The sequence below is a fragment of the Brienomyrus brachyistius genome, chromosome 10 (assembly GCF_023856365.1).
Source record: "Brienomyrus brachyistius isolate T26 chromosome 10, BBRACH_0.4, whole genome shotgun sequence".
NCBI lineage: Eukaryota > Metazoa > Chordata > Actinopteri > Osteoglossiformes > Mormyridae > Brienomyrus > Brienomyrus brachyistius.
The window spans coordinates 23,108,742-23,122,767 of NC_064542.1; the positions used below are offsets into that span (position 1 = coordinate 23,108,742).

General features: G+C 45.2%; 1 protein-coding gene and 1 long non-coding RNA gene across 11 annotated transcripts in view; one reads left to right on the plus strand and one right to left on the minus strand.

Moving 5' to 3' along the window:
- Window positions 1-14,026, plus strand: part of enox2 (ecto-NOX disulfide-thiol exchanger 2) — a 159,472-nt gene that overhangs the window by 57,909 nt on the left and 87,537 nt on the right. For 2 of the 10 annotated variants that reach the window (XM_049027582.1, XM_049027584.1), the window contains one exon: window positions 2,830-2,894. The exons of 6 other annotated variants lie outside the window; for them this stretch is intronic. In XM_049027582.1, the coding sequence (XP_048883539.1) occupies window positions 2,879-2,894 (16 nt within the window). In that variant the 5' untranslated portion in view covers window positions 2,830-2,878. Of the gene's footprint in view, window positions 1-2,829; window positions 2,895-8,864; window positions 9,051-14,026 lie in introns of those variants that run through there. 2 more of the 10 variants (XM_049027583.1, XM_049027581.1) reach the window with 1 other exon arrangement.
- On the minus strand, window positions 68-6,855 carry LOC125750166 (uncharacterized). The gene is made up of 3 exons (XR_007400298.1): window positions 3,198-6,855; window positions 1,766-2,225; window positions 68-1,544 (listed from the first exon to the last, which is right to left on the minus strand). It is a non-coding gene; the product is annotated as an uncharacterized LOC125750166 (long non-coding RNA).

Here is a 14,026-nt window from a genome sequence, read left to right on the forward strand (position 1 = left end):
TGTGTGTGTGTGTGTGTGTGTGTGTGTGTGTGTGTGTGTATGTATGTGTGTGTATGTGTGTGTGTGTGTGTATGTGTGTGTGATTTGACACCTCTGTGTTAATCTAAAATTACAATCATGTCTGTTTAAACCATTTAAGTGGCTTACCTGTTTCACTGGGTTAAAGTGTTGTTTGGACTGTTTCACTTTGTACGAGTTTTTTTCCCCTCATTTTCAACAATGGCAACATCTGTTGTTCATAATGCAGTGTGATTATCGTGCTTCTCATAACTGGCAGTCTGTGTTAGTCTGAAGTGAGAATGAGTGATGTTCACACACGTTTCACTGGCTTTCATTTGACTCGCCACTGTGCTGTAGTTGGCCGATGCTTGTCAGTGGTGGTTGAAGACGCCAAGATGGAAAACATACTTGCTTACATTCTTTTGATGCTCCCAGTAGTGTTTTTATGTAAAGCAACGTTTCGTCTTGTCATCTCGGTCAACCAGAGGAAGCAGTGTGTGCATGTGTGTGTGTGTGTGGTTTATGTATATATTACACTGTGGGGACTAAATGTCCCTACAATGTAATAAAAAGCTGTTATTTTGACGTTCTGGAACCATTATTCCCACACATGTCCCCACAAGTGGAAACTCAGTTATATAAAATCTGTGACTTCAATCAAAAACTTAACTTATGGATAAGGTTAGGGCTGGGTAGGCCAAAGGTTGTCATTGTTGCGATTAGGGTTTTTCCCATTGAAATGAATGGATGGTCCCCACAAAGATATGAATACAATCGCGTGTGCGTGCATGTGTGTTGTGTGTTACATCATTGGGTCTTCTCTAGACGGAAGACACCCCAGGATATACATTGTTATATTGCTATTTGTGTTTAACTTGAGACATCTACATTTTCCACTTGTCTCTTCCACGTTGAGAGCTTGTCAAGCATGGAAATAGATGAAAATGTATCAGGCAGGCAGGAAGCGTGTAAATAATGCTTGGTACCACTTCTTGAATTGGGTTGTTGCTATTAGAGGAGATCAGTTTGAGTGAACCTTCCCAAACTACTGCGCATATCAGCCTGCGCCCGAGCCGCCTCCATACCCGAGCCGCCTCCATGCCCGAACCGCCACTGTGCCCGCTCCGCTCTGTAGTTTTTTTCATTTGTGAGCCTAATCTCTTATTTAATATCTCAGGAAGTTTAATAAATTCCCCGTAGTCAATAATAAATCCATCGAACAGCATCTCCAGGTCAGAATGACTCTGTTTTCAGAATAGCACCCATCAGTGAACCCACCGGCCACACAGCATGATATCTCTTTGTGTTTATTAATGGCGTTATCGCCATCATATCATACCCAGTTCAAAGGCAAGGGCCCTGACCTCTGTTGATGGTGCTCCAGAGGGAGAACTGCTCTGTTTCAAACACGTCAGCATCCTAAGGAGACTCCCATTAAGCAGCGAGAGAAACGTGAACTCCTTCGCTCCTCCCGTCTGTCTCCGATCTCCTTTTCTGACATTGGCAGCGTCGCGAGATTGGTGAGGGGAGCAGTGCCTGGCATACTGAGAGACAGAAGTAAATCAGAATGAAACACACACTTGAGATAACGGTCCAGGGCCTTTTATGTAATTAACAGAAGGATTTTAACATTTTTTTTCCCCCTCCAGCTATCCTAAATTATTAAATGTTGTGTAATTGTGTTTAAACACTCATCTTCACGCAATGACAAGTAACTTGTCTTTTGAGAAGTTTTTTTTGTGCAGGATTGTTAAAAATAGCTTACCGCTGAGGGCCCTTGGAGTTGATTTGCAGCGTGGAAATCCACCCCGCTGTTCCTCCGTGTTAAAAGTCGGTGTTGTTTCGTTACCCCTCCTTTGTGGGAGCTGCTAGTGACGGGTTTGAAGAGTTCTCGCATTCAAAGTTGTGCTTTGCCTCAGGGTCCAGATCTCAGACATGTAAGTCACATGTTCGGTGCCTCAAGGAGCGATCTCTGTATGCGTGGTGGTGGTGGTGTTGGGGGGGGGGGGTGTATTTGCATGGCTGTCATTCACTCTTTACCAAGTTTTCCGCTCTGCTGATGACGTGCTTTAGGCTGCTGTTTGCCTTTCGTATTGTTAGGCTGCGGGGTGCAGGGTGGGAGGTTTAAATTGGCAGAAGAAATGCACATTCTCAAAGGAAGACCTCTGGCTTGCCTGTAGAAGAAGGGAGCGTCTGCATGCTGTCGCTCAGGGATGTGGAAAGACCTGCAGTAGGTTGATATTAAAAAGGAAATATGCACACATTTGTACATTTGTGAACTATATCCTGATACATATATCTGTCCTGATATATAAAACTGGCTTACATAGGACATAAAAAACCACAAAGGATTTGCACAATGTGAGAATTTGTGATTGTGCTATTTGTGTGTCCAGAGTTTAGCTAGATAGAGGGTGCTACTTATCCACTGTTAGGTCTTCAGAAACCCCATTAGCTATCAGTCAAGACCAAGAAAGACAAATGACACAGAATCAATGGCCTTCGATGGACAACATTCTGCCCACGGAAAGCAAAGGGAGTTCATTAAGCAGCCCCAGACCCTTTAGCCCTGGCATTTATACTCGATCTCTGCTCAAATAGTAAGTTTATATTGATTTCGCTGTGGAACTTTACAAATACCATAGCAGTTCATCGAAACCCTTGCCTGTTTTCTGGCCAGTTGAACCTTTAAATACCAGCTCCTCTCAATCTTTGACAGCATGATTTCTGAGTCTGATGTTCTTGGACAATGCCTAGATTTCACCCCAGATAATTACAGGATCTCATTGTCTTTCATCACTTTTTCACTTTTTTTTTTATTTACTTCAGTGCACCACGCAAACCGGCACCTCCACAGTTGAAGCTGCTTGATCCCCATATGGACCGATTTCCAGGTACCTTCTGCTACTTCTTAATGCCTGCTTTGAAGGCACTGTGTATGAGACGTTTCCAGGGGGACCAAATCAGGGATGCAAAATAGGACACAGTGTACAGTTGATGCTCAAGGTACCCATTTCACACTCCCCCCCCCCCCCCCCCCCGACCCGCCCCGTCTCCAGCAGAGTCTTCCCAAATTAGCAAGCTTCACACAGACGAGCAGTTTTCCCAGGGGAGTCTCTGAAAGCTGCTCCTGAACCCAGTGGACATCACGTCAAATTTGCGAATGCTCATTTGCCAGGCTTTGTCCCCAGATTTACCTGCCGTCTTGCTCTCCATTTCATCTGGGTTCAAGCTTGAAGCACCTTGCTGGTAGCGGCTGATGAATCCATCACTCGTGTGGTGCTGATTGCTTTTGGCCTGTGATTGAAAGCCAACCCTTCGGCTGGACTCAGGCCTGGATTTCATGCTCTGGGAAGAAGAGGTGGTGCAGTATGAGAGGAAAATACATATTAACAATAATTTTATGTGATTAAAGCTCAAATTTACTTCACGCTTGTTTTGAAGCCCCTTGATCTTCTGCTCCCAGAAGTAGTTTGCCATCATCTGCTAGTGAATCAAGTGAAATTAGTCTTCAATTTATAAGTCCTTTCTTAACACCCATGTCTTTTACCAGAAGCCATTGTAGCATGTAAAAATAAATAAGGCAAGCATCTCCTTTCAGCCAGGCATGAACTGAATGGGAGTTCAGGGTGACTTTGTATCTAATTCATTCTGCTTCACCAAAACTGACAATCAGAATCAGTCTCAAATGTATGAGCTTTATTTATGAGCAATCTCCAAACTGTGCCGATGGAGAGACCAGCCATTTCTGTTGCTGTGGCACGACACTCTTTGCTAAATAGATATTATATAGTAATCCTCCAGAGTTCCATTTGATAGCATGGGGCAGCAGTGGTTAACCCTGTAAAGCCTGAATTATTAAGTTATAGCCAGAAAATTCAAATTTTCAAATACTGAACTGTTTATTGGATGCTTTTAACAATACAAAAAAAAATTCAAACATGACCTGGATATATCATTTTTTTTGTATCATATTTGATACATCAGGACTTTCTGGTCATGTACTGATCATATATTGTCAACCAACAAGATATATTTTCTGTGCCTTTAGAAAACACTTGGCACACTTAACCATGTTTTACATGTTTACTTTTCATGTAAGGCCAAAAAATAATTTCTGTCTTTGTTTAGACAAAGGTTCACTTTGCATTTTGCACAGTAGACATGTGAGAAGTGACTTCCAGGGCAGTGCCTGCATCTCTGCTCTGTTTCCCATGTTGGCAAATGGTCAACACCATCCATTCTCACATCAAGGGGCACAGCAGAGTCTCTTGAATCATTTAATCAGTAATAAACTGATTAAAATGCATGCAAGGAGTCCGTTCTGAATTTCTATAGAGACATCCTCAACATATCCATCAAACTCAACATTTGGAGGTTCAAATGGTACACACCTGTACTCTTTCTTTTTAACTTTGCCCTTTGACTGCTCTGTCATGCTTTGTTTTGACTGAACTGGTGTCTGATTCTGCTACACTTTCATCTCTCATATCTTCATCACTACTATTCATTAGCCACTCTCTTGGGACTCCTTTCTTCACTTCTGTCATCATCTTCCTCCCCTAACTGCTCCAGGTTACTTGAATTTCCATCAATTAGTATATTCAAGACATCTTCTACACTGTACGTTTTTGCCATCTAAATGTGTAAATCAAAATACTACACACAATACAGCGTTACATTTACAAACATATTGACTATTTGGGCAACATGGTGATGCAGTGGTTAGCACTGTTGTCTAGGTTCTCTGGGACCCAGGTTCGAGTCTCCGCCTGGGTTACGTGTGTGCGGAGTTTGCATGTCTTCCTCATGTTGTCGTGGGGTTTCCTCTGAGTTCTCTCCACAGTCCAAAAACATGCTGAGGCAAATTGGAGTTACTAAATTGCCCGTAGGTGTGCATGTGTGAGTGAATGGTGTGTGAGTGAATGGTGTGTGAGTGTGCCCTGCAATGGGCTGGCCCCCCATCCTGGGCTGTTCCCTGCCTTGTGCCTATTGCTTCCGGGTTAGGCTCTGGACTCCCTGACGGATAAGCGGTTTCGGAAATGGATGGATGGATATTGACTATTCACAATTAGCATAAATGTTACATTTTCAAAATGAATACTAGAAGAAATAATCAAGCTTAAATTGAGTAATATATTAATTGTTTGGTGTATAAACAGTACAAATTTAATCAAGAAATCGACTAAAACAACACCCGATGCACTGACAAATATAATACATTTACATGCCCGTAGTATCATATTTGATACACACATTTTCATCACGTTTTTCTATAAAATATTTCATGATATATTAAGTTATTACGAATTAGTTCACATTAATAAAGGCTCATTTTGAAATATTATTAATTTTCGCTACATTGCGATTACTGTAACTGCTCCAAAAATAGGACTTCTTATCCCGTGAAAATCCTGCCGGCTACAACTTGCGTGCAGCCGTCTTTTTTTTTTTTTTTTTTTTTTTTTAAGAATCAAAAAGACGTTTTCCACCTGCAGTACATAGGTCATCCACTAGAGGCAGAATACAGGTATAGTATTATATACAACTGGTTTTTGAGGAAAGGGGTATTCCTATTACTGACGTAGAGATCTTAGAAATATTGGTATCAAATATGATACATGTGGCGTTATAGGGTTAACTAGGCATGGTTGAGGAGGGACATCCTTCGAGCCAGAGCTGACAGCAGCACACGGCTCCGCTCCTGTTTTTTCTTGCTGCTTTCTGGTTTCTGTCATGCTCACCTTTCATTGCTTGCTGGTCTTTAAAGTAAAACATAGCCACAATAACATTTTTTAAAAGACAGAGGTGTTTGACTTTGTGCAAGCTGCATTCCATACATGACTCTTGTGATTGGTTGCTCTATGGCTGGCAAGGGCTTTTGTGTTAATGAGGTTGCGAGTGAATAGCTCCACTGCTTACTGTAACTGCGCGTTTTATGGGCACGGCCGGGCCCCTCGCCGTTCGCCCATTTCTCAGGTGCCTTGCTTGTACAGCCAGCACGACTCAAGCCCGGTGCCACTGGATTCCTGTTGGCCATCCTTTGATCACCTCACAAGCTGGCGCAGAGCTGGCCTCTGTTTAAGGATGAATCTTATATCTCTTACCCTTTTGCTGTTAGAGATCATCTTCAGCTCAGGAGGAACCCAAGTTGTTTTTTCTGCATGTAACAAAAAGCGAAACAATACAAGTCGAGAGGCTTAACAGCAGCAGACAGCTTCTCTGACATCATGTCTTACACAGAGCAGAGGCGCTTGTTGGCGTTGGGTGATGCCGATGTCAAATATCGTATGTCTTTCCTCTCCAGGCCTGGGGTAAGACTTTCATAGGGAAACATCAATTTGAATGTTTCATTGTCTTCATCTCGGCAGATTGATGGACATTTAATATACTGTTGTTCTTTTTTCTTTTTCCCTGCCATATTTTACAGTCTTTATCAAATGTATAAGGGAAAACATTATCTTCAATTTGTCATAGATATAGTACTTGGATTGTATGTATATAATTTCTTATTTTATGGATGGATGGCGAATCAATCAAGCCATATTAAATCTTGGAATACTGTGCAGTTAATGTTTTATCCAGCGTGCAAGCAGAATTACAATTACAGTAAACAGGCTTCACAGTAATGGCTTATAAATGCATAGTAACTTAGTGACAGCACTTAAAATATTTTTTACACATGTAGCTCCCAGCACTGTGCATTTTCATAGTCTTATCTCCATAATCCTGCACTAAACCCAAGTCAGTGGGATTGAGATTGTATCCAACCATAATTGGATAACTTTTTCCCCAAAGTGAGCACTTTACAAACAAAAAATAAAATGGAAAAAAACAATCTTTGCCACTGGGAAAGACCAAGAGCAGAGCGATCTGATTGGATTATATATATATATATATATATATATATATATATATATATATATATATATATATATATATATATATATATGATGTGTGTCCAATGGATGGAGGAGAGGCCTTTGAGGGCTTTGTGTCAGAAGATATGCTTTCATACTGGCTTGGTAAAGTAACAGGGCCAAGGTGCGTCAGATATGTAGACAGTTTGTCCAGTGCAAATGTAATGCATGGTACATGTATGTTGGTAAACGTCGGCAGTCACTGAGGTCAATGATACTTAATGAGGTTGCTTGAGCTGCATGATAGCAGGTAGCTGCAAAGACCAAGCAGTAACTGGGTTTTAAGAAGCTCATAAAACAAAAAAGAAAAAGAAGGGGTGGGAGGGGGGGTTCAAACTGTTCCCTGAGCCTGAAAAAAGCAATTGTTTGATAATCCTTAATATAGTAAAATGTCTTATTTAATCATTTAATTGAACAAAGTGTCATCCTTTGGATGTGTAAAACAACAAGTACAGAAATATCTTTTCCAGAAGGTAAGCAGCCATGCTTATGAGTGTTGGGCCTTCTAGGACTGGACCACAGGCCTGACTGGATTTTTTCATAGTCCTTTTTTTCCAATTTGCGAATGAAAATGATGTCGATAGATGCTCATTTAGCATTGTAAAAGTGAAGGTGCACACTGCTTCACTGAGTTTCACTATCGTGTTTTTTCTGACACAGAATAATTTGAACTTTCTTGCTACTGACCCCCATTGGCTAAAACCAGGCAATATATGACAGACCTTAGTACTCATATGCACAATTATCCACTTTTGACTTGAGTTCAGTGAGAATGTATTGAAATTATTTCCCACTTAAGAAATGAAGATCGTCCGGACTTGCACAGCTTTATGTTTGCGGATTCGTGCATTTTTAAAGGTACCGTTATCTACATTGGATTGTCGCTGAGGGAACTGATCTGTGATTGAGAGTCGTCAGTCGGTCACTGACATCATCATCATCGCCCTCTGCTGGTCGCTCACGGAACTCTGACCCGTGTTTTGTGCCAAGCGCTGCGGCGTGGGTATTGTTGCTCCTCTAACTGCCTCCGTCTGAATCTACCACTGTCTAGTGGGGTTATATTAGTCTCACCTCTCAGCTCTTTCCTTCGTGCGCATTATTCCGCATCCCGATTTCCTTTCAAGTGGTAGAAATAAGAGACAGGGATGCCACTGTTACCCCACCGGTTCATTTTCAGTCAGATCAGCGATGATCGTGGAGTTGAACAACTATCTCCTTGTTTGGTTCCACATCAGCGGCCTGCTGGTTTCTCAGTTAAACTTAGAAATGGATCTGGGACCATTCTGCGAATGACTTTTTTTTCCTCCGTAAGTCAAACCGCGAAGGCTGTCAGGCAGCAGAACAGGGTATTTTCTTTATAGTATCCTTCGCTGTTCCCTCGGGTCATTTCTCTTGCATCTCTGTGTTTTTTTTCAGCGTTGCCTCTGCCAACAACACAGCAGAATCTTTTAGTCTAATACGGAGAATTCAATAAATCATCAGTGATTCCTCTATTCTATAGTCTTATTCGGTGTTTCTAGGTAATTAAGCTGTATTTTATTATGACCTTCATTATATGACGGCGGAGTTCACATTTCAGTTGTATGTGAGGCTCAGCACGATCTACCCTTTTCTGTCGGAATGTTTCGTAATTATTGCCGTCTAAAATATGCGCACTGCTAGAACTGAGATTTGCAGGAAGCTTTTGGCCACAATAACTCCCGAGGGGTCACAGATCAACTCCCTGCTAATTACTTAAGTCACCGTCAGTCTCGCTCCCATCGGAGTCTGGCCGCGGACCAGCACCTCGGCGACGGCGAAAGCGGGCACACGTGTGTGCATGTCCCCGCAAATATATACGTGCCTAATCTGTGTGTGTGTGTGTGTAAACACGGTTATTACTGAGCCGGTCCCTCCTCCATCCGTCCTGCCTGATGTAGCTCAGAGCGCAGGAGGAACGGGCGGCAGCACAACTCTCGACGTCTTCGGGACTCTCTCTCTCTCTCTCTCTCTCTCTCCCCCTCTCTCGCTTCCCCCCTCGCTCCCTCCTTCCTCCTCCGACGGCTGGCACTGCATTCACATTGGTGGGATTACAGGCGGCAGGAGTTAATCTTTCGGATCCGAGGACAATGTTTGTCGTGCAGTACACAGGTATGGGATAACTTTACCGCACGGCGTCTCGCTGCCAAGTTGCTTCATCGTCGTCTTTGTCTCGATCCCTCACCGTCTTTCGCCTCCTTTTTTATTTTTAATTTTTTTTTACTGATAACTCGGTTTCAAAGCTATCTAGTCCACCTTCGTGGATCAATGGGACCAGTACTCATGAATAGTTAATTGTCCTGGCACAAGCAGATACTTTATTTATTCATCGGTGCGGATCGGATGTCGCCGTGCGGAGCGGAACCAGCGGTGGTTCTAGTTATCGTGTGGAGATACTGTAATGTGCCTCAGTATCACTCCGAAAATTAAACCCTTCAAAGTCTGAGCGGTTTGCACGGTTTACAAAGACAGTATGCAGAGCCCACGGGCAGTCTTCTTAAATAATCCGACAGACGTTAGTCAGTGATACGGTGTCTTGTGTTTCATGTGGATCTAGCTGGAAAGCGGTCCGCCGCCCGCTGTGTTTACAGGGTGCCATGCACGCCTCTGCTCCAGCCTCGCTCGCTTTTCAGTGTAATCGCTTCTTTCCAACACCCAATCGATCACCTGGAGGCCATCAGATCTTCTGTTTGGTTTTCTTGCGTTTATCTTTCCTGCCGTCAAGCGCTGGATGAGCTGCTCCTCTTGTGGCCGTAGCCCCGAGGAGCCGCGTCGGGTCCCTTTTTCATGTGTCCGGCAGCCACTCCGGTGAATCACCGCTTTATCTGCTTGGCTTGCCGATTTATGAATGCCGGCTTTGACGCTCCCGTACCCTCTGGCCGCGGCTGGCAGCGTTTCCACACCAGTCCTAGAATGAAGTTTCGTTGCTATCCCTGTGTCCCGCCGTGCCCTTTCCTTGTGTGTGTGTGTGTGTGTGTGTGTGTGTGTGTGTGTGTGTGCGCGTATGTGAGTGTGTGTTATTGAAAACTGCGTTCATGCTCTGATTTTATTGTATGAACTGTCTGGTTTTCAATTCTGTGTTTGCTTTTAAAGGGTGTTAAAACTGTGTCTTCAGTTTATTTGTACAAGCTTGTCCTTTTTCCCACTAATGTGAGTTTTTGTGTGCTGGTTTACGTACAGTGTGTTTGTCAGTTTTCCCATTTACTTTTATCCACCTCCCCCCCCAAAAAAATAAATGATAAATATCATCCACAATTGGCACTAGCTGAACAGTACATTTATTCACAAACAAAGGATAGTTAAGGGAATTTATGTGAATTTAATGACAAGGTCCCAGACATTGTTGTGATGTGCTAAAAGGAACGGTGGTAGTGGTCTGAATGTAGAAGGATAATCGTCTTATTAAAATGCCCACTGATTACCCAGCAGGGTATTTTAATCCAATATTTTGAGGGGAAATAGTGGAGCTAATGGGCCCACCTTGAGCTACTGCTGCACATTCATGACCCTGGAATCCTCTGTAATTGGGCGTCTTAAATTTGCTTGAGCAGAGCTTCATACAGAAGCTGTCTATGATTACAAGGGTGCTGCAGTTTCAGTTGCTGTTTATTTTTTTGTCTCTTCGCTTTGTTTTTAAACCCACAGGGATGAATAAAGTACAACTTGTACTATTTCAGTGCTGTTTATTCCTGGCTGTTTGTGGCCTGTCGCATTCTGCCCCCCCTTCAGCTATTAGCACAGCCTTGCTGTCTCCACACCTCTCTGCTGTCCCCTAAACTTTTCCCGAGGGTAGGAATCCCGGGAGCCCGGTCGGGCCTCTCTCCCCGTTCTTGGGGAGGGGTCACTGTGGGGTGGCTGTTGGACTGACAGACGGCAGCAGGGGTACCCCTGGGGAGCAGGTGCTGGTGTGTTGGTTGTTGGTTATTATTATTGTTGTTGTTGTTGTTATTATTATTATTTATTATTTATTACTTTAGCCAGCTAGCTGAGTAGTGTAAATTCCAGTCAGCCCAGTTTAGAGTTTGGCACTGCTTACTGAGTTAGAGAGCTAGTTATCGGCACTCACATGACCCGTGCAGTGCAGCCGGTACTAAAGAGCGTTCAGCAGCCTTAACTGGCACGTGGCTGCACTGCAGCAGTAAGCCGAGCTACAGGTCACTTTCACGCCCCCGGAAGGCACACGCGGGCAAGCCTGTCACCCGGCGCTTTTATTCATTTACAGGTACGCCTTGAGTTTCCTTGGTTACTGGTTCCTCGCTCCTCATCATATCCCAGTTCTGAATGTGTGGTCATTAGGATGGCTTTCCTGCTGGGGGTGGTAAAAGCAGAGGGAGGACTAATAACGCACTGCTTTCGGCAGCAGCTCAAGGGAGGGGAAAACACAGTAACTGACATCTCATCAATACTGGCCATGCCTTTCTGGAGTCTAATTACTAGCAGATAACCAGAGATTGGATTGCTTCACTGAAACCTGTTTTCAGGACGAGTTGCCTTTTTCAGTCTGCGCTGTTGTTTTCTTAGTAGCCCCCTGGCAGGAGCAGAGCTCCGTCTTCACTGTCAAATCAGCTCGACCGAATGGGCAGGGCTGGCTGTTTCATGGCCATTTACGGCTCCTCCCTACTGGCGCCACTGCTAAGAGGGCCACTTTGGCGTCAGGCTTCCGGGATGCGATGCCCAAGCCATCCAGGCCCCACCTCCGAGGTCAGCCCTGAAGACTGCATTTAGCATCTTTAAACGTCCACTGTGCCTTCAGGCCTGTCCGAGCCTGTCACGCTAATGTTTAATTGCCGGGTAAAGTGCTTTTTATAGGATTATGTCTCAGTTAAGGGTATTCCAGCATCAGGCTGTGCCGTGCTGGCTGTGAGCGTCAAGCACGCTCTGCTGCTTTCTCTGAAAGCCGTTTTTCTGATTGTCACTTAACGTTTGTCGTTTTCATTACACCATATTGTCAGTCCTCTTATTTGTTTTTTCCCTTCGTGGCAAAGTGGCAACTTTGGCTCCGCGCTCACCTCCAGCTTCCTGGGCCAAGCAGATCTGAAGTCACTGGGCAGAACGAGTTGGTCTTGGCCCAGGCGTCTGAGGGTTGGCGTCCAGAGCCGGGTTTACTGCCTCCGCGCAGAGCCGCCCGCGATGAGAGCTGCGTTGTCCCAGCCTGGGGAAAGAGAACAAGCACCATTTTATCCCTCACAAGAAGAGAGCCATTTGGGCTCTGCCAAGCCTTTTTCTGTCCTGGGTTTATCCAGAACCAATTAAAGTTTGCTGTGGGTAAAGGGGGGGGGGGGGTGTATGACATTCTCTTAATTTCCTATCTGCTAAGCAGTTGCTGGTCATCATGAGTTACCTGCTTATTCAGTCTTACTTTCTATGTTGCAAACAGCCCAGTGATTCTGTGTTTGTATCTGGTTACCCAATATAAGTGCTTATTTATATTTCCCCTTCTGACTTTGGCCTGAGATTGAGCGGTTGGTCATTATAGGAGCTGAAAAGGAACAAATTGCTAGTTTTATTTCCAAAAGTTTCTCAGTGAAGGCGAACAAGTGGAAGGGCCCAGCAGCCAGTGGGGTTTGGCGGCCGAGTGCAGTCTGGTGGCTTGAGATTATGACTGGGAATCAAGTGGCCATGACATCTGGGGTTCAGTAGAAGGATGGGAAGCCGCTGCAGGCGCCCGTCCGCTGTCACCCTCCGGAGCATGGGATGGGGCGAAGGCACAGTTTGGGGCAGCATGCCACCTGATGGTAGTGGAACTGGTCTGTTTCCCAAATGGTTGCTAGACTCCAGGCAGAGTTCTGCTGTTGAACCTTTAAATGCAATGTTTAGCCTGAATTTCGCAGTAAATAAATCCAGCTGTCTGCAGGGCCTGGTGGGTCGGCTCCAATGGTACCTTAACGGTTGGCGTCCTGGCTGGGACAGGGGCTCCAGCTGCTGGATTTTGCCTCTGACCAAAGATCCCATGCCATCCTCTAAATTTGTCAGCTGCAAGCCACATCTGTGGAAAGTTCTGGTGATGCTGCCCCTAGCATTACAGGCAGACGGCAGAAAACGCAGCAACCGGCGCCTTCATTCCAGTGGGTTTTCTGATGGGGAAGCCTGAGCTTCCAGCTCGCAGGCTGCAGGGATCCCCGAGGAGGGGAGGGACTCCTCTGTTGGAATCGGGCCGTAATTTAGTGCATCGCTTGCAGAGCATGCAGGCCCCTGGGGAGATGAAGTCAAACAGCCATTTTTATTGTTGCGCACACACACACACACACACACACATATTTCCTGCTGCTCCCAGGGAAAAAATCTCTTGGAAGCTGCCGTACACAGGGTGTGATGAATCACCGCCAGGGTGCTGGGTGCGTCCTTCCTCACGGCAGAAGGTCTGGAACTCTGCATTTGTAGCGGGAGCTGTGGAAGCGGAGCGCCGGGGGCCAGGGTTTGGGATATCCCCTTTTGGATCCTGGCTTCAAATAAGTCACGGCTGTGCTACCTAATTGCAGTTTTCTGCCTGACTTTGCAGCCTCCACAAAAACTTTAAAATGGGGAAAAAAGGGCTGAAGAATGCACAGTCACACACATGCACGCAGAGTCACAGCCTTCACCCCAGCTCCCCGTACCCAGCGGGATGACGGGCTCCTTCAGCGAAATGCCAAATCCCACTGTGGGAAACCAGAGCATGGGGCTCAGTCTCATCCTGGGGGGATATGGGTACTGGGAGCCACACATGGCCAGTCAAAAAGAGTTTGCTTTTCCACCCTGTCAGACAGCACCCAGCAAAGGGCAGTTGTGTCCCCCCAGGGTTCCAAAGATCCTGCTTCTCAGATTTTGTGAACTTTTTCTCCTCATGCCTTTTGGGTGTTTCACAGACGTCCAGCAATGGGCCAGCCACAGGGCAGGGATGGTAATTTTCCATCTGTGTTGGGAGGGTTGCAGGCCTTTGAGTCCTTTCCTTGGGTTTCCATACCTATTTGGCTCACAAACACGCACATAAGGCCCCATAGTTCCCCCAGGACGCCTCTGCTTCCATAAATATCAAGGGCCAGCATAAGCTGTCCAGTATGCGATCGGAACCGCACCTGCGTCAAAGGCGGCCTTGTCCCCGGCGAGCG